This window comes from Bradysia coprophila, assembly GCF_014529535.1.
Source record: "Bradysia coprophila strain Holo2 chromosome X unlocalized genomic scaffold, BU_Bcop_v1 contig_44, whole genome shotgun sequence".
NCBI lineage: Eukaryota > Metazoa > Arthropoda > Insecta > Diptera > Sciaridae > Bradysia > Bradysia coprophila.
In genome coordinates this window covers 612,966-639,665 of record NW_023503337.1, presented here as the reverse complement: position 1 = coordinate 639,665, position 26,700 = coordinate 612,966, and the positions used below count along the sequence as shown (strand labels likewise).

The 26,700-nt window shown below is 31.6% G+C and overlaps 1 protein-coding gene across 2 annotated transcripts in view; it reads right to left on the bottom strand.

Annotated features, from left to right (window-relative positions):
* The window catches only part of LOC119070007 (MICAL-like protein 1), a 78,315-nt gene that overhangs the window by 39,665 nt on the left and 11,950 nt on the right, over window positions 1-26,700 (bottom strand). For both annotated transcript variants that reach the window (XM_037174278.1, XM_037174279.1), the window contains exons 2-3: window positions 10,960-11,160; window positions 5,791-5,975 (exon numbers count right to left, since the gene is read on the bottom strand). In XM_037174278.1, coding sequence (XP_037030173.1) covers window positions 5,791-5,975; window positions 10,960-11,111 — 337 coding nt within the window. In that variant the 5' untranslated portion in view covers window positions 11,112-11,160. The remainder of the gene's footprint in view (window positions 1-5,790; window positions 5,976-10,959; window positions 11,161-26,700) is intronic.

Here is a 26,700-nt window from a genome sequence, read left to right as displayed (position 1 = left end):
AAGAACTACTTTCGACGCTCTCCGCATGTAGAATCCATTACATAACTCGAGATAAAAATGAAAAGTCTCGTTTTCGTGTGTTTATTGACCTCGGCTACGCCTCAGAACAACCAAATTCACACGCAAACTATACTTTTAATCTTTTTATTCCTATTAATGAAACATCTAACATACCTCCTTACAATCATTGAATCTGCTACATCTAGGTCTTCATCGTTTTTTATTTGTCGTCGTTATCAATAACTAATTAGCCGTTTTCAGACCCAAACTCAAAATCATCAGGAATATACTTAGATATACTTTTATGATTTGATTCTTTTTCGTTTTATTCGTGCGTGTGTTGTTCTTAGTACATGTCCAATCTAAATCTTCAAAGTCTCAGGAACATAAGTGAATATGGGTGGGACTTTTGAAATCTGTTGAACGAAAGAAAAGTATCGAATGTAGTTTTTCTAGGTGTACCACCATTTTCCGTGAAAGTTTTTACCAATAATTTTTCTACAATTTTATTGCACCATAAACTATTTCATTTAATTTGAATTTCATATTAATCGTCAAAGAATGTTCAAACTCAAACGATTTTCTCGTATTAGGTTTTTTTTTATTAAATTTTAAATTTATGCCTTTTTGCATTTACATATATCGTATCGTGTATACATATACATCCTATATAACATCAACACAAAATCGTTCCGTGTATTATTTTTTTCTTTCTGTCTTCCAATATACCAAGTGCAATAAATTTACTAACCGCCTACCAAAAAATCATTATTCGCCAGCAAAGTCTCACAGATCCCGGCAGACATAAAACGACGTGTCAAATTAAATGTATCAACTCTTTAAGTATATGGAGAAAAAGTAAATTACATTCGAATAATAAACAACTCAAGCACATGGTATAATCAAGTGGAGTGGCGTAGAGCATAAGAAAGGTTTACAATATTTCTAATCTAAGATCTTTGCATGATCGATTGTTTGGTGCAGATTATTTTCTTGACATATTCGTTCATATATGCTTAAGTGAAAAACTTTCTATTTTCGATAGGTGGGTGCTTTAAGTGTTAATTTTGTTGAAAACAAATTAATGCAAATGAAGTTTTTGTTTCGTTGTTGTTGTTTTTTTTCGCTTTGTATTTTGGGTCTTCGACAGGTTGAGAATGTAAAACTCTTTGTGATAACAAATTTTAAGGTATTATTGTTAATTTTATGCGAGTGAATCACATGTGGATATGGAATCACATGTGGTTTATGTGTTTTTCTTCCGTTTGAGAAACGATATACAGTGAAAGAAAATATTGAATTTGGACAAAAAAATACAGACTTTTAGGTTATTAAGTCATTGTTATGTAACGCGCAACAAAACTTTTACTTTTGAATCGTCTTGTGTTTCTTCTACTGCCTGCTACTTAGAATGAACTAAGATATAACAAAGTAAAATATCCTAACAGTTTGTATACATACAATGATCGAGAGTTTGGATATAACAGGATCATTTAATGGTAAGGGATAAGGGGTCATGCAATAATTACGTACGCGTAGAGGGGTGAAGGTTACAAGAAATGGAAGATTAGTCATCGTCATAAACAATATCGAATATAAATTATTTAAACGTCCACCTTTTCCCGACTATCACAGTGAGATGTCACCATCAAGACATCATTTTTGTTTTCTTCAAACCTTACAAAGACTCATTGGATTGAATGCATATGAAATGTTTTTCAACAATTGAACCAGTCGTGAGGACGATTTGTTATTATCAAAGAGTTTTAATACTTTAACAGTTGTCGAGGAAATCAAAGTTACTAAAAAAGTGTGTAAACTAAGTACTACCAGAAAATTAAAAAATAAATTGTAACAGACGGGCCATCTGTCATCGACAACGGTGACAAAAATAATGATTGAGTTCTGGCTAGGTATGGTCTCTATATAGCACAATGTATGTTCCCAACAAAAGAAGTAGCAGATTTCGAAAGCTGCTTAAAAAATCTTTGTCATGTTAAATTTTATTAAAATTAAGATTTTTTTTCTCTAAATGTCGAATATGAATGGGGTTAATGCTCCTAATCTATCCCATATGAATTCGAAAGCTTTTTCAAGTACACAAAATGTACCACGAAATAATTCGAACAGTTGTGCGTTGCTAATATCAGCCCACATCCTAGAGACACATTTATGTTAGAGAAGTGAAATTTAAATTTCTTGGATCACTGGAAAGGGCAGTGGTCTAGATCCAATTCTTCCGTATGACTTACGTTGTATTTTGATTTTTTTTTATTGTCTGAATAACACGTCTTTAATCTATCCGTTATAAAATGAATGCGTTAATGGACCCGATGTATTTCTAGTTATGTGAGTTTTGTGTATTGAGAAACAAATCCTACGGCAAATGTTGACTTATTCTGTCGTATTCTTTTGAAATGTTCTTTTCTTCATACCATTTCGTAAAATTGTTCCAATATTTACTTTTGCTTTCTTGTTGGCTGGTAATATATAACACACAACACAAACTCCGAAAATGACTTTTAATCAAAAACGCCAACGAAAAACTCATAAAATAAATCTTGACAAAAAATTACTTAATCATTTTTCCATAAATGTCCATTCCGAAAAGTCACAAAAAAAAACAAGCCGTCACTATTAAAATGCCGATGTATACCACCCATTAAGTGTATTTTTCTTTCATCTTCACGAAAAAGAGTGAAAAAAAAGTTACAGAAAATTTTCTCTTTTCATACTTTAATCGGTCAGCGACTTAATAACAATTATTTACAATTACATTAAACGTACCAAAACGTGTAGTCAACGTTTTAATTTCATATTGCCATCAAAATTCATCGGCGAACCGGGCTGCAGTATAAAGCGACATTGGGCCGAGCTGACAATATACAGCCGTTAAAAATTGACAAAAAAGATTTTTATTATCCTCCATTACCTCGTTACCTCATTAAAAATTCTGTCGTTTTTTTTTCTTTCTTGTCGTTGTTGCTGTACGATGAAAAAGCATAAGAAAATTTCTTAAATTTCGTAATTAATTTTTTGTTTCTTTCTTTTTCTACTTTTCAAATTTCACTTGGCATCTTGGCACTTGGCATTTCACATCGCATGGTTTTTCTGATAAATTCGAAACCAACTAGAAATGTGAGTTATAATTCTTATCTCCTGACAACTTCTTAAAACTTTTTGTTTCTCTTTCGTTCGTTTCATTTTCATATCACGTATTATAATGCAATGCATTTTGAATATTATAGTTTATGAAGCATTTAAACTGATTGAGCAAAGTGCTTGCATTAACGAGCGTAATACTTTTTCTGATAGCTGTAACCTTTGACACAGATCGATGCTTATTATAAAATATTATATTCGTTTTCTTCCACACACAGATGAGGTTTATTGAATTCTTACACAGATTTCATATTATTACAAACATGACCGATGGAAAGAATGACTAAATATAAAATTAAATTTACAGAAATTGAATTTTGTGTCATTCAATTATGATTGTGTGTGCGTTAACTTATGCGGCTTCGTTTGATTCCATTGATGGTTTATTTGAAAATCTATTAATATGATATGATGTTACACATTTTGGGTGTTGATTGTGTGGCTTGACAGTAAATTTAAATTTTGTTATATTCTTTAAATTCTTTCTTTGGCTGGTCGATAGGGTAACAAGCAGACACATTCGAGAATATTTAATATTTCATAAAAGGTAAGCATATTATCAGCATCAGACTTATCGTTTGATATTTAAGTATTTTTAACAGATTGGTGCAAAATCTTTTACTTCATTTGGTTCAACGAACATTTTCCTTTATGTAAGACAGCATCGTTTATATTTGTCGGTAACAGTTCGCATCTATGTGGTGATCCGATAAAATGCCAAAAGTCAAGATGCTTATACAAATTATAATTTGATTTTGTGTTTTTCTTCTTCATTCTTTCTTTGAATTTAATTCCAAATCTTGTAGATTAAAAAAATCGATATAAAATTCATGAATTCGGTTACCCTATTAGGTGTGTTCTATGATAATTTATAGTCAGATCAACTTGTGTCGTTGTATGTCTCGCTTAAAATGTGAATGATGTAATCCTTTCGAAAATATACATTAGACTAGCTAGCCGATTAAGTTATTTTATGAGGTGTTTCTGGGGTCTGGAGAACCAAAGAATTTTTTCTCGTTTCATTAATAACTTAGACGAGACTCATGTCTTGTATCGATTTGGGAATATTTGATTGAAGTTGTGATATCATCTTCTTACAAAAGTTAAAACGACATATTGCAAATTTTAGAGACTGTAAGCCCAAAAAAATTAGCGAAGACTATCAAAATTGGCCCCTTCACTGTCGTTTGCTCCAAATTATGACTTTTGTTATTAATGCGGGCTGTTTGGAGTAATTGGATACTCCAGTCCCGCTATATACTAATTATTGTTTTGTGTCAGTTCTTAAATTAATGATTGAAAATTGATCAATATTCCAAACTTCTAAATTGACAGGTGTCCCGGTCAACCAATTTTCAGCACGTATTAACTTTCTAGAAAAGGAAAACATTTCGCCGTAAAATATGATGCTTCGTTCGTTTTAAGTATGGCTAAGTGTAAGATACAAAATCTTTTACTTCAATCCTTTTAACATAAACACTATATAAGACCACATTAGAAGTCATTCAACGTTTTGTCATTGCTATCGACAACGTACTAATGATTGCTTCGGGCTAGGTTTTATGTATCGCTCAATTTGGTTAATATGATGAAAAACAATATGTTTCAATGCATATAACTTGTTGGCTTGATCGCTTGTTCACCGCCATTATAAATATCATGGAAACATTATAATGCAAGCCTTTGGAATGTAACTTACATACAACTACTGTTCTTAATGTGTCTTTAGTTTAAAAAGCGAACGCAATTTACAAAGTAGCATAATAACATAAAAGCATAAGAGTTATGAATTATATTTTCAGGAAATGTTACGATTTATTATTAAATATCTCATTGACCCACTAAAAGACACAGAAAAGTCTATATCTAGTTTCTGAATATAATATTAACTTTCCGATCATGTTGTTGTTGGTGGCTTTTTTTTCGTTTATGTCTCACACACATTACGCATGTTCAAATCAAAGCAGATCAACACACCATAAACACGGTCATTCAATTTTAAATAATATTTACGACAAAAATTAATTATACACGCATTATATACATTTTATAAAATATAATAAACTCAAATAAACCGGCTGGTGTATAATATGGGATCACTTCAATATTTTTTTTATTTCTCAATATATAAATACACTCCATCGCGGCTGAAGTAATGAGACCATTTAACGTGACTGGGTGACTGGAAACTCAACATTAAAAGTTAATTTTTGAACGAATAAAACACAAAATTAATGTCATCTCTTTAACGCGTAATGAAACTTTGGAACATTATTTCCTCTTTGTACAATTTAAACAGTCATTATCACCTTTTTAAAGTCGTTTGTATCAACTAAACAGCTTAAAGAACTACCTTTGGTTGTAAGTTGTTTTTTTTTGTTAATTCGTTTTTGTGTTCATTAAGTTTTTGTTTAAATTCGTCTCTGAGCATACTGTATAATATCTACCGTATTGCCGATCGTTACACAAATAATAATTTTTTTCCCTGTTCTTAATTGTAGGCTATTTATTTCGATATTTTTATAGTAAAACATAAAAACGAAACATTTTTTTTTGGTCGTCGTTTAAATTCACAAGTAATTAATGATGGTAGATGGTTAATAAAAATAAAAATGTTTTCCCACTTACCTTGTGACGCAAATGTTTGATAATATTGTGATAGATAGGTAAGAATTGATAATCTGTCTGGCACTTCATAAGACTCCATATCGGCGGCGTCTAATAATGCTGGTATACCCAAATGGATTTCAGCCGTACGAAACGCTAATTCATTGTTGTAGTAAATGTCAGCTTTGTTTAATTTGTCGAAATCACTGAAATGAGCAAATTGCATGAGTTTTTTTTTATTGTGTGTAATTTTAAAGCAGAAAAAAATTGTTGTATGAGACTTCAATCGGTTTTTTTTTGCCACATAAAGGTCAATGCAATGTCATTTTATTATTCAGCGAAATACAAATCATTAAAAATAATTTATTGTATTGATATTCGTATTGCAGGTCGAATTTAATAAAATATTTTGTTTGAGTGACAGTGATTTATAAATTGAAGATTTGCACATTCGTTTCAACTTAAAATGCTTGTCGTGCGCGATAAGATATATACACTTCACTTTGCCAGCAAATAATCTGATATGCCAACGGTTCTTACAAATTTTATTTTTATGTGACATATCAGAACCAGGAGAGAGATTACGGCTGCATTTCTCTATTATCTTCTCTATACTCTACCATCAAATCTGTGCACAGAAAATGCACAAAATGTGTATGTAATGTGCACATAATGTGCACATAATGTGCACATAAATATTTGTACACATTATGTGCACATTACATACACATTTTGTGCAATTTCTGTGCACAGAATTGATGGTAGAGTATAGAGAAGAGAATAGAGAAATGCAGCCGTAATCTCTCTCCAGGGGGAAGGAATGAATTATCGCAGAGATCGAATTATACTTAGTGGATGCATGGATTATAAGTGGCCGTCGCGAAGGCCAGAAATAAAGGACACGATGGGACTCTGTATGTTATGATTTTAAGAAATTTGTGAACGAAAATATTAAGTGGTTTAAATTGTCGTGTATTTCATCTATGTATGGCTTCTAGGGTTCTTAAAAATCAGAGAGATTCTTTAAGTTTGCAACTTAAGTGACACAATTCGAAAGAAGTAAACTCGGTTTTTGCCCTGATTCGATTAACTTTGATCTTGCTCGATTTTACTAAAGTTCTCAAAAGTTCTCAACAATCCTTCATTATGTAGGGGATGTACCTTAACTAAATGAAGTATTTATTTCAATAGTAACGTTACGTATAAATTGGATTGAGCAGTATTACATTATTGTCCCATTTTTTTTGTTGAGGCAGTAATTTTTTGTGGGAATGAGAACAGTTAGTCATCTGTTGGCAACATCAATAACAAAAACAATAGGTAAACCTTCAATAGAGTTATCTTGTACAGCGAAGCGAATGTTGAAACTAATGAAGTAAAAGATTTTTCGTATGAAATTAATTGTATGTGGAATTGATGTAGACCACAGGTCTAGTATAGACTAAAAAGGAGATTTTAGCCTTTCGAAGTAGTTGCAAGAGTAGTTGCAAGAGTAGTTGCAAGAGTAGTTGCAAGAGTAGTTGCAAGAGTAGTTGCAAGAGTAGTTGCAAGAGTAGTTGCAAGAGTAGTTGCAAGAGTAGTTGCAAGAGTAGTTGCACAAAAAATTCTAAGGAAAATTTTCGCTTATATAAATTTTGTAACTCCTTCATGCGAGTTGAGCTTTTGCTGATCTAATTTTAATTTCGTGGAAGACCCACTTTCGTCAGAAACAATTAAGTAAAAATGAACTACGACACAACGACATAGAGTGTTACGCACAATGATGTAATCTCAAAAAAAATCAAAACCAATCAACAGATTCAGTTGGTTTTTTGTCGAAACATTTTCTTCATCTCAATGAGCCAAAGTAGAATACAATTGAACAAATCAAAAAAATGTCAGCTGATTGATTATGACTTATTACAAAAAAATATCGCTGACGACGTGGTGTAACAAAACAATTATTTATTGCTAAATGATAGAGTTTCTGATTATTGTTTAAACGAAAAATGAAACAAAACAAAAAAATCAATGCGCAAGGTTACGCAATTGTTTTTTGTTATATTTATATTTCTAATGTGAGGCACAGAGATGTAAACAGTTGTTATATTTTCACATTGATCTTTCATTAGAGAATTTCGATAGTCTAAGTAACATTCATAAAAGTATGATTGAAATGTGGATTAAATAGAGGCGATTGAAAAATAATTTTTTGGAAAAGTGTTACACGACTTTTAAAGTGCAATAATTTCGAAAGAGAGTGTAATGTGTAATCGAACGGAGTATGTGTAATAATCGAGAGCGTAAATGGATTAATCATATCGCATTATTTATTATGTGGATTTATTAAATTGCTTTTGATCCGACTGACTGTCGTATAAAATAGCACCGCGCATACACGTTTCTAGTCAGCTAAAACTTTGACTTGAATAAGATTCTAGTTTGGCTACTTTTAAAATGCCGTCTTATAAATCGATTAATGGACTTCAGTAATTATTAGTTAATTAATGTTGTAATTAAGTTTTGAATGTGAAAATTTCGGATCAATATTTTAATTTAATTTAACATCGACAGGTAATAACTCATGGCTAAAAAAATCCGTTCTCTTTCTTGGAAAAAAATAAATCTTTCAGTTCTATGTGAGAAACATGACGGAAATTACACCTTTAGTCCGAACAAATCACAAAAGCAATTTTGCATTGCTGAGATCTGCCATTTCCATATTAATGCGATTATTAGCATACGTTAAACAGTAGAAGACACATCATAAAGGTTGATCATAGCAACGCACTCTGACCCTTTTTTGTTCATATAAATGTCGCCATAGCTCCTTCTTATCGTCTACGTCGTCTAAAAACCCTGTTCCAGTTCTAATATTTTCTCCCTTTTCTCAGCTTCTTTCAACGCATTCCTAGCAATAAAACAAGTTCTGACAGGCGTCAAAATGGTGTTGAGGAATCTTGCGCCGCGTCATTCACAATAACCCACAAAGTGACATTTTCCTTATACAAAAAGAGTCATTTTGTCAATTATTGTGACTGACGCGGCGTGAAATTCCTAGTGGCCGTCAAAATAAGGGCAGAAAATCGTTCATTTACATAACATTTACAGGCAAAGAAAACGCTGTTAAGTCAGAATGGAAACTTATTGTAATGTCAGTGTGTAAGTGGCGGATTAACCAATGGGAAAAATTTGTTAAAATTGGAGCTGAAATTACGTTTGCTAGGAGCTGTTAGACTACGTTTGCCAGTGGCGCTAAAAATCTTAGTCAACCGCTGAGTATGTATCTCTATCAGCATGCATGATAGAGAAATTAGAAGATGTCTGTCTTCAATATAAACATTCTCCAATTAAGCAAAAATCAGGTAGTTCTGTACTAGCTACATTGCATCAACGGTCCCACTACTAGTCCATTTGATGTAAAGAAATATCGCGTATATTCAAATTGTTACACCACTTTCTACCGAAAATTCATTCAATGGTTGAAATGTGAATATTTTTACCATTTTCCAAGAAACCATTTCCAACTTACACACAAGTTGCATATTATTCTTATCCCATGTTCAATCTTGACGTGCAAATCCACATAAGATCCAATGTCTGACCGAACAAATATATTACATTTTGTATTTTACAATTTGAATATTGCCATGTAGGTGTTTTTGTAATAAACAAGCATGTAATTGCATCCGAAAACATATCAACAAAACAGTTCATTGTACCAACGGTTAACATGCGGACGAAAATGTAACAGAAATGTTGCATTTTAGTCTCCAATGAGGCATTTGTTTTTTCGTAGCATTTATTAACGTATCATTTAAAAACGTACAGAAAAAAAATGTATATTCTCAAATCTGAGTTTATTGTACCAACCCGAAGGGACCTTCGAAGAGGCATATATAAAGGAAAAAAAAAACTGAAAGATAAAAAAAACTCAATCGAAAAGAAGAAACATAAAAAACATATATGTTCAGCACCACACATTTCGTGTGATCGACCTTATTCCGATGATAGCACATAAAATGTTATAGAAATTATGAGCGCTTGAGCCCACTGTGTCGAATTTCAAACGTTCACATAATATTCGGAAAGGCACACAATTCGATTAATATATATTTTTAACTAAACGAAAAATACAAAGTGAACGAAAATCATAAATTTCCATTAGTCGTACAAAATATATTAATTTTTCACTGAATCGAGTCAAATTTTGGAGTTTAATTTATGTGACTTAATGGCAGACTTATGTCCATGAACAGAACACATGTAGGAACATCGTTCTGCCAAACGGGCGTAGCTTATTTGCGAGCAAGCTCATATTTCTACTCAAAAAATGTTTTCGGCTTGAAGTCAGAAAATTTGTCATGTCCGGAGAAGTTTCACCGGTGAGTAAAATTGGCAATTTAAACCTTGGTAGGTCCGAGTGACAAAGAAGAAAGAATTGTTAACCGGGTGGATTTATCCTCGGTTAATTCAAGTTATACTGTAGTAGATGCGTTTATCGGTACCCAGGCATCCATGCGCTATGAGACGTATTACAACAAAATTGTCTAAACTCAATGTGAACAAGATTCCAAATAGCACTCCACTATTCATCCAAATCAAAGCCATAAATCTATTGATTTCAAAAAAATAAATGCAAAACATTTAAGTCACGGTATTTATTAAAAGTTTTTTTTTTCAATAGTTAAAAAATGATTGATTATTTACATCAAAAATTTACATCCTCATAATGACCTTTGCAAAGTTTCCTATAGCTTTAATCTTTATTATATGTACATATATATGGCTCATGCGAACACACTGATCGACCATATTAACTTGAAAGGTCAGAATGTGTTGTAAGTTGCTGAAAAGCTTAAAATATTCAATAAACACACATATTACCGGACTTGTTTATTGAAAATAAAAATAATATTTTCAATAGGCCGTGTTTTCTTGATGCTCAGTGTTAATTAATATTGATGAAGTGTCGACATTACTGTACGGGTCGTCGATACTGACCTAGATTTATCACTCGAAGAACATTGAACATTTATATTAATTTATTTGGCTTACGCAGTATTGGTTGACAAACTTTTTTGTCGGATTTATTGCATTCGCGATTGATATCAGATATTGGCAAAAAAATTGAAATGAAGTTGTTACAACAGCAGACAAAGATTTTTTGAATTGACAAAACGGAAACTTTTTCTGTTCTAAAATACTTACATTAAGTCCGGTCGAAAATGATGTACCATTGCGCAGAAAGCTAGACCATCTCGCCAAGAAGTGGTCATATTGTCAATTTTGACTCCTGGGTAGCCTTCAATCATTCGGCGACACCATAATTCTAATGCTTTTGTTCCACGACGTTCACCCATTTTTTGATAATTTCTTTTTTCAATTCAAATTTGGACCGGGTCTCGTTTTCTGCAAATGAAAAAATTGAATAAAAGATTAATCAACTGACGAATTTTAAGAAGTCTGTGGTAATATTGCAGGAATAGGAAAAAAAGAGGCTTCTATGTGACATGTGACCATGTGAAATATTTTATCGACTATACTAGAATCATATCCTCAGAACAGGTCAGATTTAACTCTTTTAGTTCAAGGTCACACGATCCTAATTTTAACATAATCTAATTTTGTGTTACCGGTGATGAGTTTTTTTTAAATTTTTTGCTGTTTCCTTTTTGTATCATGACTGAATTATTGATGATGGTCTCGATTTGAGATCGAAATATTTGGCTAATAAATTGGTTTCTTCTGAGCTATTCCGAATTCTAACTATAAATGTTACCGGATACATCATAGTATAGGGGGATACCTGATTAGTAGTCATCTGCTATAGACAACGACGAGAAACTATGTCTAGTGTCTAGAGTCGCTGTCTGGTCCGACTTTTTGTTTTAAAGTCGGCTCAGAAAGCGACTTCTCTTTCTAAAACATGTAGTTGTTGCTCTAGATAAGATTTCAACAAATGATGTTATAGATTTAATAATTGTGTTGCAACACGCTTGCTGTTAGTAAAAGGTTAATTAGCACGAAAATTAGAAATTAATAAAAAAAAATTTAAACCGTTGGCTGAGCCATCGGCTTCTGTTCAATTTTAACAAAAGCATTTACACAAACTATTTTATACAACCGTAAATTGGGTTAAAAAGTTTAGTTCAACCGGTTGTCATATAAATTGAATTCTGTGTAACATTCGAGAGAATTGTACGTAAATGAAAGCATGATGTCACACCAAGATCATTAAAAAAACATTTAAAGTTAACCTTTCGAATAAGTGCTACATTCATTTTCCGAACTTATATTTGCTATTCGAGTGGTTCTGATAGTTTTATGAAGTTTGTACGCAGTATCAACGCAACGACAGAAATTGCTTCAGCATTGATATTTTCCAAAATTTTGTCAGTTATTTATGACTAATTTGCATACCGTATGACTCAGATACATCTAACATAAAAGGGGATTTATCTGATGGAAATTGAAATTCTCGGGATTCTCTTACTTCACACATGTTGTTCATAAAAAATAACAATTCTGTGATTGATGGACGGACGCTTATTAGTTTTACTCATTGCCTCCATTTGTGTACATAATAATTAACATAATTTCGTATAATTTTTGATGGCAATCAACAAAATATCTCTGCCAGTAGTTTCATACGTAATTATTTCAACAAATTGCCAATTATTCAGTCATTAATTTTACTATATTTCATAAGACGCGATGACGATCTGTGAAAGAGAAATTATTTATAATAGTAAAGCACCAACACTGAGAAGAAGCAACAAAAAAAAACGTGTGCTCGAGCGCAGATGGGCCCGCGAGCGCACAAATACAAAACGTAAACCATCATTAACCATTATATTGCACGCCTAATTAAAATTTCATCTCAAAACAAATTAAATCGTTCACTCACCGAGCTGAGCACATTTTTACGAATAGATATGGATACGAGCGTTGGTTGTGTGTATTATACTATTATATATACACGTACACAGAGCGAGCTGTTATTATTACATAAATCAAATTATAAGAATAATTCGACCATGAAATCTTAGACGGAATACAGACAGCAATACGATATACTTTGGTTACAAGTTGTAAAATATGGTAACGTGAACTCATAAGGTATTGATGTCGAATCATTTTGTTTTCTAACTGTGAATTGAAGAGATAGATAAAAAAAATTTAACCGACGCAAGTAATGTGTTTAATTAGTTGTAATGCGATCGATCGTATTGTTGCATATTGTTGCTTCTATCATGATTTTTTTTTCTTTCTCCTTATTTCGTTAACGATCATGTGGCGCCCGATAATAAAGTCATTTTTTTTGGTAAAGATCATTCGTAATGGTTCGAAAGATTTGCGTGCGAGAGAAGAGATATCATTAATTTTGAACGGCAACCCAAGGAGTATACATTTATAGTTAATTTTGAATCTAAAATCAACATCATTTTACTGTGATGAATAATTGTGTATTTGTGGCTGGAGGGAAATATTACGATTTTTTATTTCTCGTGATTATTCGGTAATGTATTTTCGATTAATTCAATATTTTGAGATCAATCAAGATCAAAGATAGATATTTCTATCAAGGAAGCATCATTGGGTTACGCTAATTGCACAGGGTTAAGGTACACCGGTATTTATACGATGCTTCTGCTTCCTAGATGTTGTTTTATATAATTTGGATATATTTTTTAACTAGAATAGGAACGGACGGCTTATCACAAAATAATCATGATAACAGATTTTTTAAGGTATCTCCGAATGCTTAACTCAGAATCTTCTACTTAATTCGTTTAACCATTCGTTTTACTGTATAAAACCACATTCACAGTAGGTCATCGTTTCGTTAATACTGTTTATATTTTACCAAGAAGTCTTCTGGTTCTGGTTTTTTAACTTTGTATTTGATTTGCAAATTTTAGTCAGGGGTTAAACAATGGCTCAGTGGTCTGAAGAAATCGTAGCCATTCTTAAATAGTATTGAGTTGTTGAATATCAGATTTTCTTTATAAAACAGACTAGGTGAAGCTGATGTTTAAATTAATCAATTCATTGCATTGCATTGCACTATTTCTAGTTGATTATACAATTCAGTCCAATGAAAAAAAAAAACAAAACAACAAGAAAATGCGTTTTAGTGGTCTTATGGAAAAAACGAGCCATAAAACAATTCCATTTCATTGACTTTCAGACCGTTTATAGATCTACGGCTACGTTTTATAACAACAACAAAAGCAGAATAAGAAGTTTAAAAAAAACGCAACACTAAAACCGCTCAACAGATTTCTTTATTATGACTTCCCTCGAACCGCAGATCACATAATATAAGTCATAAACCGCATCATATCCGTTATCTTGAAGACATCTCTCCGTTCTTTCAACATAAACCTTAAGACTTCGCATCCCATCATTACATCAACGAAAAATTATATTCTGAATTGTAATAGTACCAGCAATGGAAATAGAATCTTGGAATAGGTTTTTTTATTTTATTAAACCATACAATAACAACAACAACAAATCTCAGAGCATTGATGAATGTATTCATAATAATTTAAACAAACAATATAAAACATTTGTAGTGCGGTAAATGTCTTGTATTTTTTACGTTATATTTTACCACTTGCGTGTTAAAGATTGTTTTTAATGTTACGCTTCATGTTGCGGCGGCGGTTTTGCGTTCAACGGTCAATGTCAATAAAAAATATATTTCACATATTGCAATCATATACATTATATTCTGGATAGGGTCAATGTCAAATGAATACACAATATAGACGTATAAGAATGGGAGTAACTTTTGCGGTTTAGATAAATAAATATTCACAATAGAAAAATACATATTATCACCTTCGATGTATCAAAAACGCAGTAAAGTTCATTGTACGTCGCATTATTTTTTATAATAAAACGTGAATTGCCACCGAAAATGTTACGGAAACTCTGATGCTGCCTCTGTGAGCTAGTAGTAAATTCGATTCCTTGCCGTATGAATTCCGTTATTTAATTTATTGATTTCCGAAGAACTCCGCTCTTCAAGTCCAATATCCACTAACATGTTGCAATTAATTTTATAAAACTTATTTGTAAGCCAAAAATAGAGCTTTAAAAGAGCTCTTCCCGCAACTCTAATTTTTCCAATGTTAATAGAAGAGACCACTGTGTGAGAATCCTAAAATTTGTTTTACAACCGTAATGATAGTAAACGGAATCGAAATTTTCCTATTTTCTTCTCTGTATATTGAAATATCTTGTTAGACCAGTGTCACTTTGAGTCACTCATAAGACCCCAGTGTAAAACCTGTGCTCTATAATTATTAGACTGCACGATACGGAAAACATTTGCTGTTAGTTATTTATGCAACAAGTTGCGAAAAGTGGTTGTTTTTGTCACTAGATGTGACCACATCGGTATACTCGGTTGGACCTTTTTAGGGTTTAAAGAAAAAAGTCTTAGAATGTTTTTCGTATCGGGTAGTATAGTATTATAGCACAGGTATTGTTGAAACTCCGATAGTATGTAATCGCAGTTTGCGGTTTAAATAAAACCGATCGATTAATCGTAGAAAGAAATTATGTCAGAATAAAAGATAACGTTGAAAGGGAATTGAAGTCTTTTATTTCTCAGCCGAGAAACCCCAAAAACCACAGGTTAAAAGCTAGCTGGTAGCTAGCGATGTTGAAGATTCAACAGGTATTGAGCCGTTTTTTCAGGACTCAAATCAGGGGACTGGTATACGTTTTTTTAATTGAATCAATCAATCTTTGCTCTCAGTTATTAAGTAATATAAAATCTGTATGTTATAAAGTCCACACACAGCTACAAGAATTGTAATAAAAACAATCGCGAATTTATAATATAGATAAATCATTGCAAAATTTAAAGGAAAAAAGATTAAATTTAAAATGATCTTTCGTCGTGTCTTATCTTTCACCTCGTAGTATACATTCATTTTTTTTTCTTTAAACTTTTAATTCGTTTTATCGACAACAAATATATATAATAATATTTTCTTAAATAAAAGACGAGCGAACGTATTGTACACACACATTATGCACCATGGTGGTCCATTCGCGAAAGGGTATACAAATTCATACGTATTTATATATAACTAACCAACACGCAGATCAAGGCATATTAAGTAAAGTGTAGAGCTATACACGATATTGGTAGTTTTGCCATCGTAAAACCGAAGTGTATATTATACTCTCATCCATATAAAAAGAACATGGTTAGTAATATGCCATCTAGCGCAATATGTAACACATAACCACCAGCGCAAAAGATGAAGATGAAAAGATGAAGAAAACATATTACAATAATACGAAAAGAACACACCAATCTGTTATCATTATCATCATCCATGAAATTCGCGTGTTTCGTCTGATTTTTTCCTCTTCTTTCTTTGATATACATCGCCTCACTGCAATATATATGAAACACATGTAGTACGGTCTAAAACTGCGTCATATTCACATATAGTGAAGGTACACAATACATTTAAATATTTGGGTATACGAAACAAGAGGAAAAAATCAAATTTTCAGTACGGCGGCTGAATTGAGAAGTTTTTTTTTATTGCTGTTCTTTAGGCACCTATTATTTGTGATTTACAATGCGGTGTTGTTAATTTTTCAAAGATTGATGAGATGAGAAGAAAAGGAAAAAATTGAAGATTTCTTTTTGTTTGCGTACAATTTAGCTGGCGGGTTTTGGTCGGGCTGATCAGACTACAAGTTAATAGCATGGCGCATTGTTAAAAGCTTGTTTTTTTAATGTATTTTATATACTATAAGAAACTGAACCGTTTCAGTTGGGAGAGTAAAGATTTGCGAAAATCAAACATACGATTTTGTTTTCTTATTTTTCTTCCTTAATTTCGATGTGGACTAAAAGAAATGATTGGAGGATTGTGTGGGGTCGGGTCAATCTTTTGGGCGAATAAATTTTGTTCAAACATAAATTTGTTGTTGGAAATAAGTACACGTGAGTTATTGTTTAGATTGGTGCTCTTTTTGTCGGTACGGTAGACGGATAAAAAGGTTCTCATCGAGAAGTTCTCTTTCTTTTTTTTAAATCGCATCTACAATCTACACTCGTCTGTCAGTTGCATGTTTCTTTGTCAGTATTTTTTAACTTTATTGTACACTTAACTTTTTACAGTATGATTGCTCTTTAGGAAGGCGTATCCCCCTTTTAATCATCAATTCTATTACTTCATTTGTATCGAGTACTGTTTCACAGAAATTCTTTTACTTCATTTGTTTTGACATTCTTTTTACAATCTAAGACAGACCAAATCAGCCGTTAGTCATCGCTTGTTTTTGTTGTAGTCGTTGTCGATGATAAATGATTAGGCTCCTGCTATTATAAATAGCTATATCGTGTTAACTCGCGCAGAGTAACAATGAAGTGGAACGGAGGTAGTGTGTACTAATCTTAATAACTTATCTGCAACTGCGAACGGCACGGTACTACTGACAGAACAATATTATTGAAGACAAAAGGGAATGCATTCACATATACTTATGTGTCTATGTCCTTACCCAAGAAATTAATCGCATATTGAAGGTAATAACCGATAATGTATCCGAAGTTATAAGGTTCATTTAGCATTTCGTTGATGTCTTTCAAAACGTAAACGGAAAACCGACTTTCTACGTAAGATAATTGACCGATACAATTTAATTTTTTATAAAGTGATCTATTCATCTATCCGATCAATCATGCCTTTTACATCACCATTTTACTTGCGCCTCGTTTCCAGCTTCTTCTTATTAAACGTTGAGCGAAATTATACTTTCCATACATTTAATTTTAATAATCTGTCATGTCGAACATGCTAATTTCATGCTCGAATAAGTAACAAGATAAAAAAAATCCAATAAACAAATTGCTGGTCGAATATAAAGCGAAAAATTGATGCAGTTCATTGCACTGGGGCTAAGATATTAAAAATTCACTTTAGTAAGCTGCAGAAAAACCCATTGTAATTTATAGAGAAATTTCATTTTCTATATGCAGCGGCTATAGATTATCGAATGAAAAAAAAATACAAGGAAAATTAAATAATTATTAATTGCTGGTGATAACACGATCATATTACATGACCGATCGGGTAAGACATAATTTTTTTTTTCTGGAAATTACAATCAACCGTACATATATATATCGAACGTGTATAATAATTACTTGATGATCGTCTTAATGGCTATTAATGTCTAACCTACAGCATTAATTATATTATTCCTGTAAATAATATTAAATGATTATGATCGCCTGTCATCATCATTATAATTTTTATAAATAATAATTCGTTCGGAGGAATATTATCATATATGACGGCTGATGATGGGAGAAAGTAGTTTTATGACAATAATTAAAACACCTCGGAAACATATGATTTCGTCTTGCCTTTTTAATTATTTTAGCATAATTTTGTCATTTTGTTTTAATTTATTATTTATCTCAGAGACCTGAGACCTATGTTTTTACTGTTAATTGCATGTCATATTTTAATGGATCGTTTGTGTTGTTTTTTTCTTTTTTCTCAAACGCATCCATTTCCATCTAACTATGCTAGATTCGACTATATTTATATCTTTTAATATCTCATTTTATCTTTTATATCGATCCATTCATTCCGACGATAGCCACTTTAATATTCATAGTTTAAGGTTACAACCGATGGATTTAATTTGAAATTTTCCTTCAATTTTTTTTTTAAATATAAATTCATGGGCAATATTTTAATTTAGTTTTGAGAGAGGCCCTTCTTTACAATGAACAAAAATGAGATGTATCGTTTATTAGAAATTTTTCTAATATGGGAAGATTTGATCATAATTTAATGCATTCATTTACATATTTATCGACAATATTTTTTTTTGGTTTTTCGTTTTGTTTTTATTTATTTGCTTTCACATAGTGCGTAGTATAGTATATCTCAGGTCGGTACGCATCGAATTTTATACATTTATTGTAGAAGAAAGAAATATTCCCATAAATTCGGAAAGTTTTTTTTTATTAATTTATTATCATCATCGTGTACTCTTATGGCTCTTATAGGAGATTGAGGCCCTTTAATCAAAAATTTGTTCTATTTACGTAGTATATTTTAATCGCGAAGACCGCCGGAAAAGAGTTTTAGTTCCCGTGAAGGAAAACGAGTTTCCTGGGATGTAGAATTTTGTTCCTTTGTATAAACTGTAGAATATTTGGAGTTTAAGGTTTACTATAAGGCATGCGCTAAAACTTCCAACACTCTTTCTACAAAAATTGATAGAACAAAAGTTTCTTAGTGTTGGACACTAAGGGGGTATTTTAGGATCGGGCAAGATAGAACACCAAAAAAGGTGTAACTAGCGTTAATACTTTTGTGAGAACAAATGTGAATTCTGCAAATAAAATTCCATTCAAGATATATATGAGATTGATACGAATCCGTCAACAAAACTCATTCTGAAAGTGTATTTTAATCGTAATTATACGATGGTCACTGGTGAATTTCCAACGTTCCAATGAATTCCTTTTTTTCTTAAATTATAGCTGAAAGCAATGTTAGTTGTGTCTAATGAGTCACAATCATTTTGTCGGACTTGCTATCATGTACAACATACATCTGATTGTACTTCGTAATGTAAATAGAAGATTAACCTGTTCGCAAAATATTTTCCTGCATAAAATTCACGTTTTATCATAAATGCATTACATGTAATAATCCAACATATAATGCTCGATTCAATTATTCTAATGGATGTGTACACACAAGCACATTATTTATATTGTAAAGCATTTCTGCGCTCTCAAAATATCAGAGTCTTACAGATTTCCTAATATGAACGAATTGAAACTGTTTTCCATCAATTATATTATAAAATTGTAAGCAAATTAATGTGTACACACTGGTAATACGCTGTAATTCTCGACTGAAGACATATTAATACAAGAGATTCTTTTAATTGAAATAAAAAAGATAGAAGAAAAATCGTTGGAATGTAACTTATATCAATGTACGATGAAAAGTTTCGACGTTAGGAAAACTGCGAGACTAACTGAGGTAGGTTTTGGAAAAAAAAGGATATTAGATCTTTGAATAGTAACATCTACGTAAATTTGAGTATTTTGCTACCAGTGCCATTGGTGTTAGGACATTGAACTAATATAGTGTTTAAAACACTGAATGCGAAATTATGACGCCGAAGGATACGGAAGAGAAAATTCAATCTCGAGGTCCACTTCTGATCTTGTGTGAATATTTGAAGGAAAGAGACATTACCCTTCAATTTCATACGAAATCAGAGGTCAATCAATCATACAATTAGCAATTATTAGTAGCAATGTATTACGTACACGTACAATCAAAATAATCAGGTCATTCAAGTTGTGATGTTGCCAATATTCCAACGAGAAAAATTGTTAATCACTTTCTGATTTCTTCTGGAACTCTGCAAGTAAAGGTTTCACTTGCAGGCAGAGCCTAATATTGCGAACTTTGTTTGCTAAACAACCCCTATGATCATTCTTTGGAGTTGGTGCATTGTCTCTTATCGACGTTCTTTAGCAATAACGGCACAGAACGGTATAATCTTTATGGTCATAGATATTGGTATTTCACGTGTCACGTGTGTTTCATTTTATTAAAAAAATATTTTTTTTCACCTTAGATTATGAAACGTAGTTTGAGTGCCATAACTAATTACCGTAATTTCCGTTCGTAAAGCCCGTATTCGATAACAAACCATGAGATGCATATCTTATCAGCTTTTTATGTTCCCACGATAATGAAACAGAATAAAAAATTTAATTTTCGTTCTTTTTTTGTGTGTATAATATTTCCTTTATCTCATACTTCAAAGTTCACTAACTTTTTATTTTTCAATTTTTCGTGTTTTGAATGGGCAACTCAAATCAAATGTCTTTCATACCTCAAAAAAAAAGTTCTATCATAAATTTCGAGCCGCGACCATATTAGATTCATTTAGATAAAAGCCAAGACGAATGTGGATAGAATTCGTCGACATTTTTCTAGCTGAATTATGCATTCAATGCTAAGCAAATCTATCCAGAACAATGATAAACCAAAAGTCATATTCTTTTAAGAAATAATAATAAAAAAAAATTCACGGCGCGCAACGCATCATGAATGAAACAATAATACAATGCGATGCACAGCATAAATTCAATTAAGTGTAATTATTCTGTCTTAAGAGTGTAGTTCATTGGTTTATCGTCATTGTAATCACATTATATTGCATGTAAATTACACAATGGTTAGCTATATCTTTTACACAACTACTCAACATTGCGCTCATATGTATAAGCACTTTGTAGAAAATTAGCAACTTAAATGAATAAGAAGTCAGAACATCTTTGGCCATTGCACAAGTCAAAACTGCTCTCATCACCCAAAGTGTAATCACCTTTTGTCTTATGGTTTTATATATTCAAACCGAAGCGGAGCAATAAAGTTAATGATGTAGTTTATTACATCGTTTGGTTTGTTTTACTTATTACTCGAGGAAAATATCTGTTCCAATGTTCGTTCACCACGCTCTCCGTAGTATAGTATTATTATTGCTATTATTATACGTTCAACATCTTTCTGTGTAAATATTTCTTTTTTGTTCTTGTATATCCACTCTACTACGCATATATATTATTATGTCTACCATTTTTAATAGCTCACTTAACGTAAGAAGTAACCCAAAGAAAAATATGGTTATGTTCCCCTTACATGCAATAATCATTTTTTCGGACTACAATACATCCATGTATAACGCATTTCAATTTAACTTTTTGGTCATTCAATCAAAAATTATTGATTTTAAAGTGGACTCATGCTTTCCTCATTAAAGTTTCTCGATATTCGACCGAAAAAAATTACCATTACATAAAGTTGTTGCTATTACATTTTGCAAAAAAAAGACTAAATCAACAGGAGCAACAAAAAAGGCAGCAACAACAACAAAACTTTTTAATCAATGAACGGTGATTTTTTTATATTTTTACTCTCGTCACATAAGATCCATTCCCAAGTCATACGTACGTATAAATCCACCAATGTGAATGACTGAGTTGTTTTCTCATATTTACGTTTCTCAATGAATATATATGTTTGTAAGCGCCTATGTCGCGTTTTACTCGATGTGACTTTAAAAGTATTATTACTGTTATGCATAGCGTGTAGTAGTAAAAAAGTGGCTTTCATAATGCGACTATTTATTATATATTTTTCAAGAAATGTAAAAGGAAAAAAAACTTGAAAACGACTAAATGGATTACCTTCTGGGTAAAAATGGTGATGAAAGTATCTTGCTTGTAGATTGCTTTTTATTAATTTTTCTTATTAAATATTAGGAAAGGCTTAAGCAAATTATTATGTAAAGAATGATTGCCCTATTTTGTTCACATTTAAAAGGCTAGTGTTATCATCTGTTATCGACGACAACGACCAAAATAAGTACAGTGCCTTAGTATGAAGTCTTATATAGCAAAATGGAATGGTTAAACCAATGAAGTAAAAGAATTTGCGTCAAAGATTAAAGTTTAGAAAGTTCACAACAAACACAGTTGTTGTGAAGGGAATTTCATTAGAACCCATTATGACTGGTGGGTGTATTAGGATTATTAAATCTAGGACTTTAATTTATTAAATTCATTGATTAAACAATTTGTTTGATTTACAACAGTTGGGGTAAATTTACAGTCATAGATGGACTCTACCTTTACATAATGAAGTTTTTTTAAGCAGCTTGCAAATAAAATGCCTTGATAGGCGTTGTAATTCAGAGTCACAATTCATCACTGGAGCTTTGGCATTTCGGTGGAGAGCCAGAATTTCCCCCTTGATCAACAATCAACCTTCTCAAAAATGAGAAAATCTAGGGGACTTTATTTATAAAATAATTGTGTATCTAAATATCAATCAGTTATGTCCGTTTTCGCTAGGGCCGTATTTTACCTTTTTAGGCGTCACAAGCAGTTTGCAGAATAATTAAAGTTTTTTTCTTATCATTTTGGGCGCCCGTCGTAGGTCTTTTTCGTTTTTTTTTTCTGGCTGGTGCGGATGCCAAAACTGTTCATATGTAAAAGACAGCACTGGGAGTTGGTGCGGTAATGTCAGACCTAATACGAAAGTCGGGTGATTTGTTCGAAAAATTAGATATAGTCTGCTTGTTGGAGACAAATAAGACGATAAAATACACTGAATTGTTTTAAATGCAGAAATATCCTGCATTAATCTACTGGAATTACTCCTGTACAATTTTATTTATTGGTTCACAAAAATTAGCCACTCTATAAACTTATTTACAAATTTGATGCAAGAAATTCGAAGCTGTAGGTTACACAATTTCTTTGAAAATCAATGGTTAAGCCTAGCAACTTTTTGACCTATCAACCTTACCTACATTTACGAATGCACGCTTCTAACAGAATGAAATAAGGATTTCTTCTTTTACAAAATCAATTTAATGTTTCCAAAGAAATCAATATTTAAGCTACTGCTCCTAAAGTTATTTTATTATAGGTAGGCACAATATATACTGTACACACAACTGTAACAATCAAAATGATTCATAAAGAAATTCGTTACTGATCGATAGATCGTTATTAATAAATTTTCTATAAAAAAAGATTACGATCATATCTGGGATCTGGGTGTAATAATATTTTGAATAAATTAAATTTCTGATTATTGTTATTATGAAATTGTTTATTGTTTCTGGTCTTTAACCTTCCTCCACTGTAATGGATACACACGCATCATCTTCTTCTCTCGTTTTTTGTGTGTGTATGTGTGTGTGTATTAATTTAATAGACTGCTGCACCTTTTGATCACAATTCGTTGTTATTTATAGGATGTGGTAAATGTTGTGGTTCAATGAATTTAAATTTAAAATTAAATTTATTAAGTTGCGTACGTAAAACGTAACGATGTATTTTATTAGTAATAATTTAAGTTTATTGCTGGAAGCGTTTAAATAAGAATTTGATCGCGGTAATTCATCTGTTGCTATCGCGTCTCTCTTACTCATTCGTCGATCATACCGTTTACATGTAATATGCATCGTTTTAAAACAAAAAAAAAATGGAGCAATCACGTCTGGACTCCGATTTCCTTATGTAATCATAATTTATTCGATCTTTGCTCTATGGAACGGCTAAACATGTCTTCGATATATTGAATCTCTTATCGAAAATTGAAAAATTTCATTTTATGCACAATTTCCACACAATATATGCCTGGGAGATTCATCATCGGTTCAAGATCAAAAAACTCGAAAAGGTTTCCATAGGATAATAAAACCGGCATATATACAGATATTCGAGGTCGTTTACCACAATAAATTACAAAAGTGCCATTAATAAAATGTAAAAAAATAAAATTGAATAATCATAACATCTGAATTATACCTGTCGTCGTCAAGATCTCATTTTAATAACGTCAACGTTTTACTCTCCTCTTTACCATACGTTATTTAAATAAACAACCTGAAATTAAAACCTCAGCTCAACATTCAATAATAAATATAATATCCAACACAATCTGTACTTATCGTTTAACATGATACAAGAAATTTATTTTTTTTTTGTGAAAAAAAAATCAAGAAATAAAATCAAGTTGAGCTGATGACTCAACCTTCACTTGTTCAAGTATCTGTACGATTTTTTTTTCATTAACAATCTAAAAAAGATAATAAAAAACCTTGACTCGTTTGCAATAAAATGGCATATTATTGATACACACGAATAAAACATAAATTTATATATATCTGATAATTATGTATAAAAGTACACCAGGGAGCGTTATTTTGTGCTTCGGTTTTTCTCTGACTCTGACTCAGTATTAGAATGATGGATGATTGAATACATTTGTGGGATAAAAGCCATTCAAACAAATTATTAATCAAAGTTTATGGCTAAATGGCATGACCCACTTTTAAAGTGAGATTTATTTGAAGAAAAAAAAGAAAACAACAACAACTCGATATTTTCCCTGCAAATGTAGCGACCAATTAATTTTTCATTGTTGGCGTTTTTTTTATATTCCGATTCAACTTTTCAATAAAAAAAACTAACAACAACATAAGTTACGTGTCGAAAACAAATCTAACAAAGCGACAAACAATAAATTCGTTGATTATTTGTACAAATAAAGCTGAGTAATAAATAAACGGTTTTTTCATGAAAGAAAAAACCGAGAAGTTTTTATTTGCTGCAAAAAGCATTAAATTGATCTAACTGAAAAAAAAAAGAACATACACAACACACACACGCATCCGTAGCGTAGTGACCAATTGAAAACATTAATCTTCGAACAATTGCTTCACAAACAATTAAACTACAGGTACGCGCTTCAATTCATTTTTCGTCTAAAGATTACCGTCGGGTGCATGTTCTGACTCAGAACTTCTGAGAGCAAGATTAATTCTTCTGGGCTTTCCACAAACTCTCGACCCCTTACCCTATGATCCTATGGCCTCATTGAATTCAACTCATTGCCGAGTGAAGTGAAGAACGAGAAGAGTGGAGGAGTTTTAAATAGTAAATTGAGGAGTTATTTCAGCATAAATTTGTGGTTTTTAAGGGGAGACGAAAGTTGATTAGAAATTGACTAAGAGGTGTGACTTTTGCTGTAGTTCTTTTTTTCTGAGATTTTATGTAAACTGTATTTATAATAGCAAATTAGCTAAATAAATGATTATCTTATCTTATCTTATACATCGTTAACAGGTTAAGCGAAGTTTAAATGATTTTTGTGGCATAAAATGTCGAACAAAGGTAAATATTCAGAAGGGTAATATGGCCTCAATTTGGGAAACGATAAAATATTTAAAAAGTTTTAAGTGAAATTTTATATTGACTGTAAGTAAGCGATGATCTTCGGTGAACAAGGTTTTAAGTGAAATGTATGATAAATTAAATGAAGTAAAAGATTTCGTATCAAAGAAAACCTAGAACAAAAGACGTCATAGATTTAATGATAACATGACAATACGTTTCATAAAGGTTAAGTGTCCAGCAAATAAGAACAGTTATGAAATTTAAGAAAAGTGTAAGAAATTTGACTTAATTTCCGTTTCGGTTTAATTGCTTTCGCATTAACACAATAGCTAATTGTTTGGAAAGAACCATCACACAGTCGTACATTTCCTTTAACAACTTTCGACGGGGGCACATGAAGCCATTACACCAACTGTTCAATACCCGAAAACCCGAGAACACTTTTCGAAACATGTTTCAACATCAATCGTTGTACTTTTTGTGTAGGAAAGAGAAAAAATAAAAATAAACGACAGGAAAGAAACAATTAACAACCAAGAATCGTATACGTATTTCATTTCCATGTGAATATAAAATAATCTACTAAACATGTTAACCAAATGGAGAATTTGCTAATCAAATACAGACTCACCCCAGTGAGTATATATAACCAAACAGAAACAACATTTTCGTACTTTTAACATTACAAGGTGCACAACAGATCACATTTGTTGTACATATGGTTTATGGTGTGAATAATAATAATAATAATAAAAGAAACAAAATTAACAACAATATATAAACGGACAACAGAAATCTTATTTTTTTGACATTTTTCTTTTGGGTCTAAGTTTTAGCTGAATAAGAAAGTTCAAAAGGCAGACAGCATGCTCACAATATGCTTATGCATATACATATGCATGTTATCGAGCCAGGAAATGGTTGCGTTTTAAGTAAAAATAAAATCTAAAATAAAAATGGTAAAACATTGAAAACTACCGATTCCATTAAATAGATTTTTAAATGTTGAATGGACGAAGGTTGTACGACAAGTTTTTAATATTATAGAATTCTCTCATAAATGAGATTATTTTTCATTTAAGATAACTCCTTAAATTTTCTAATAAATAAGACAATGACCTGGAAGACGAAGAGTTTATATAAATAAATATTTATTCAAG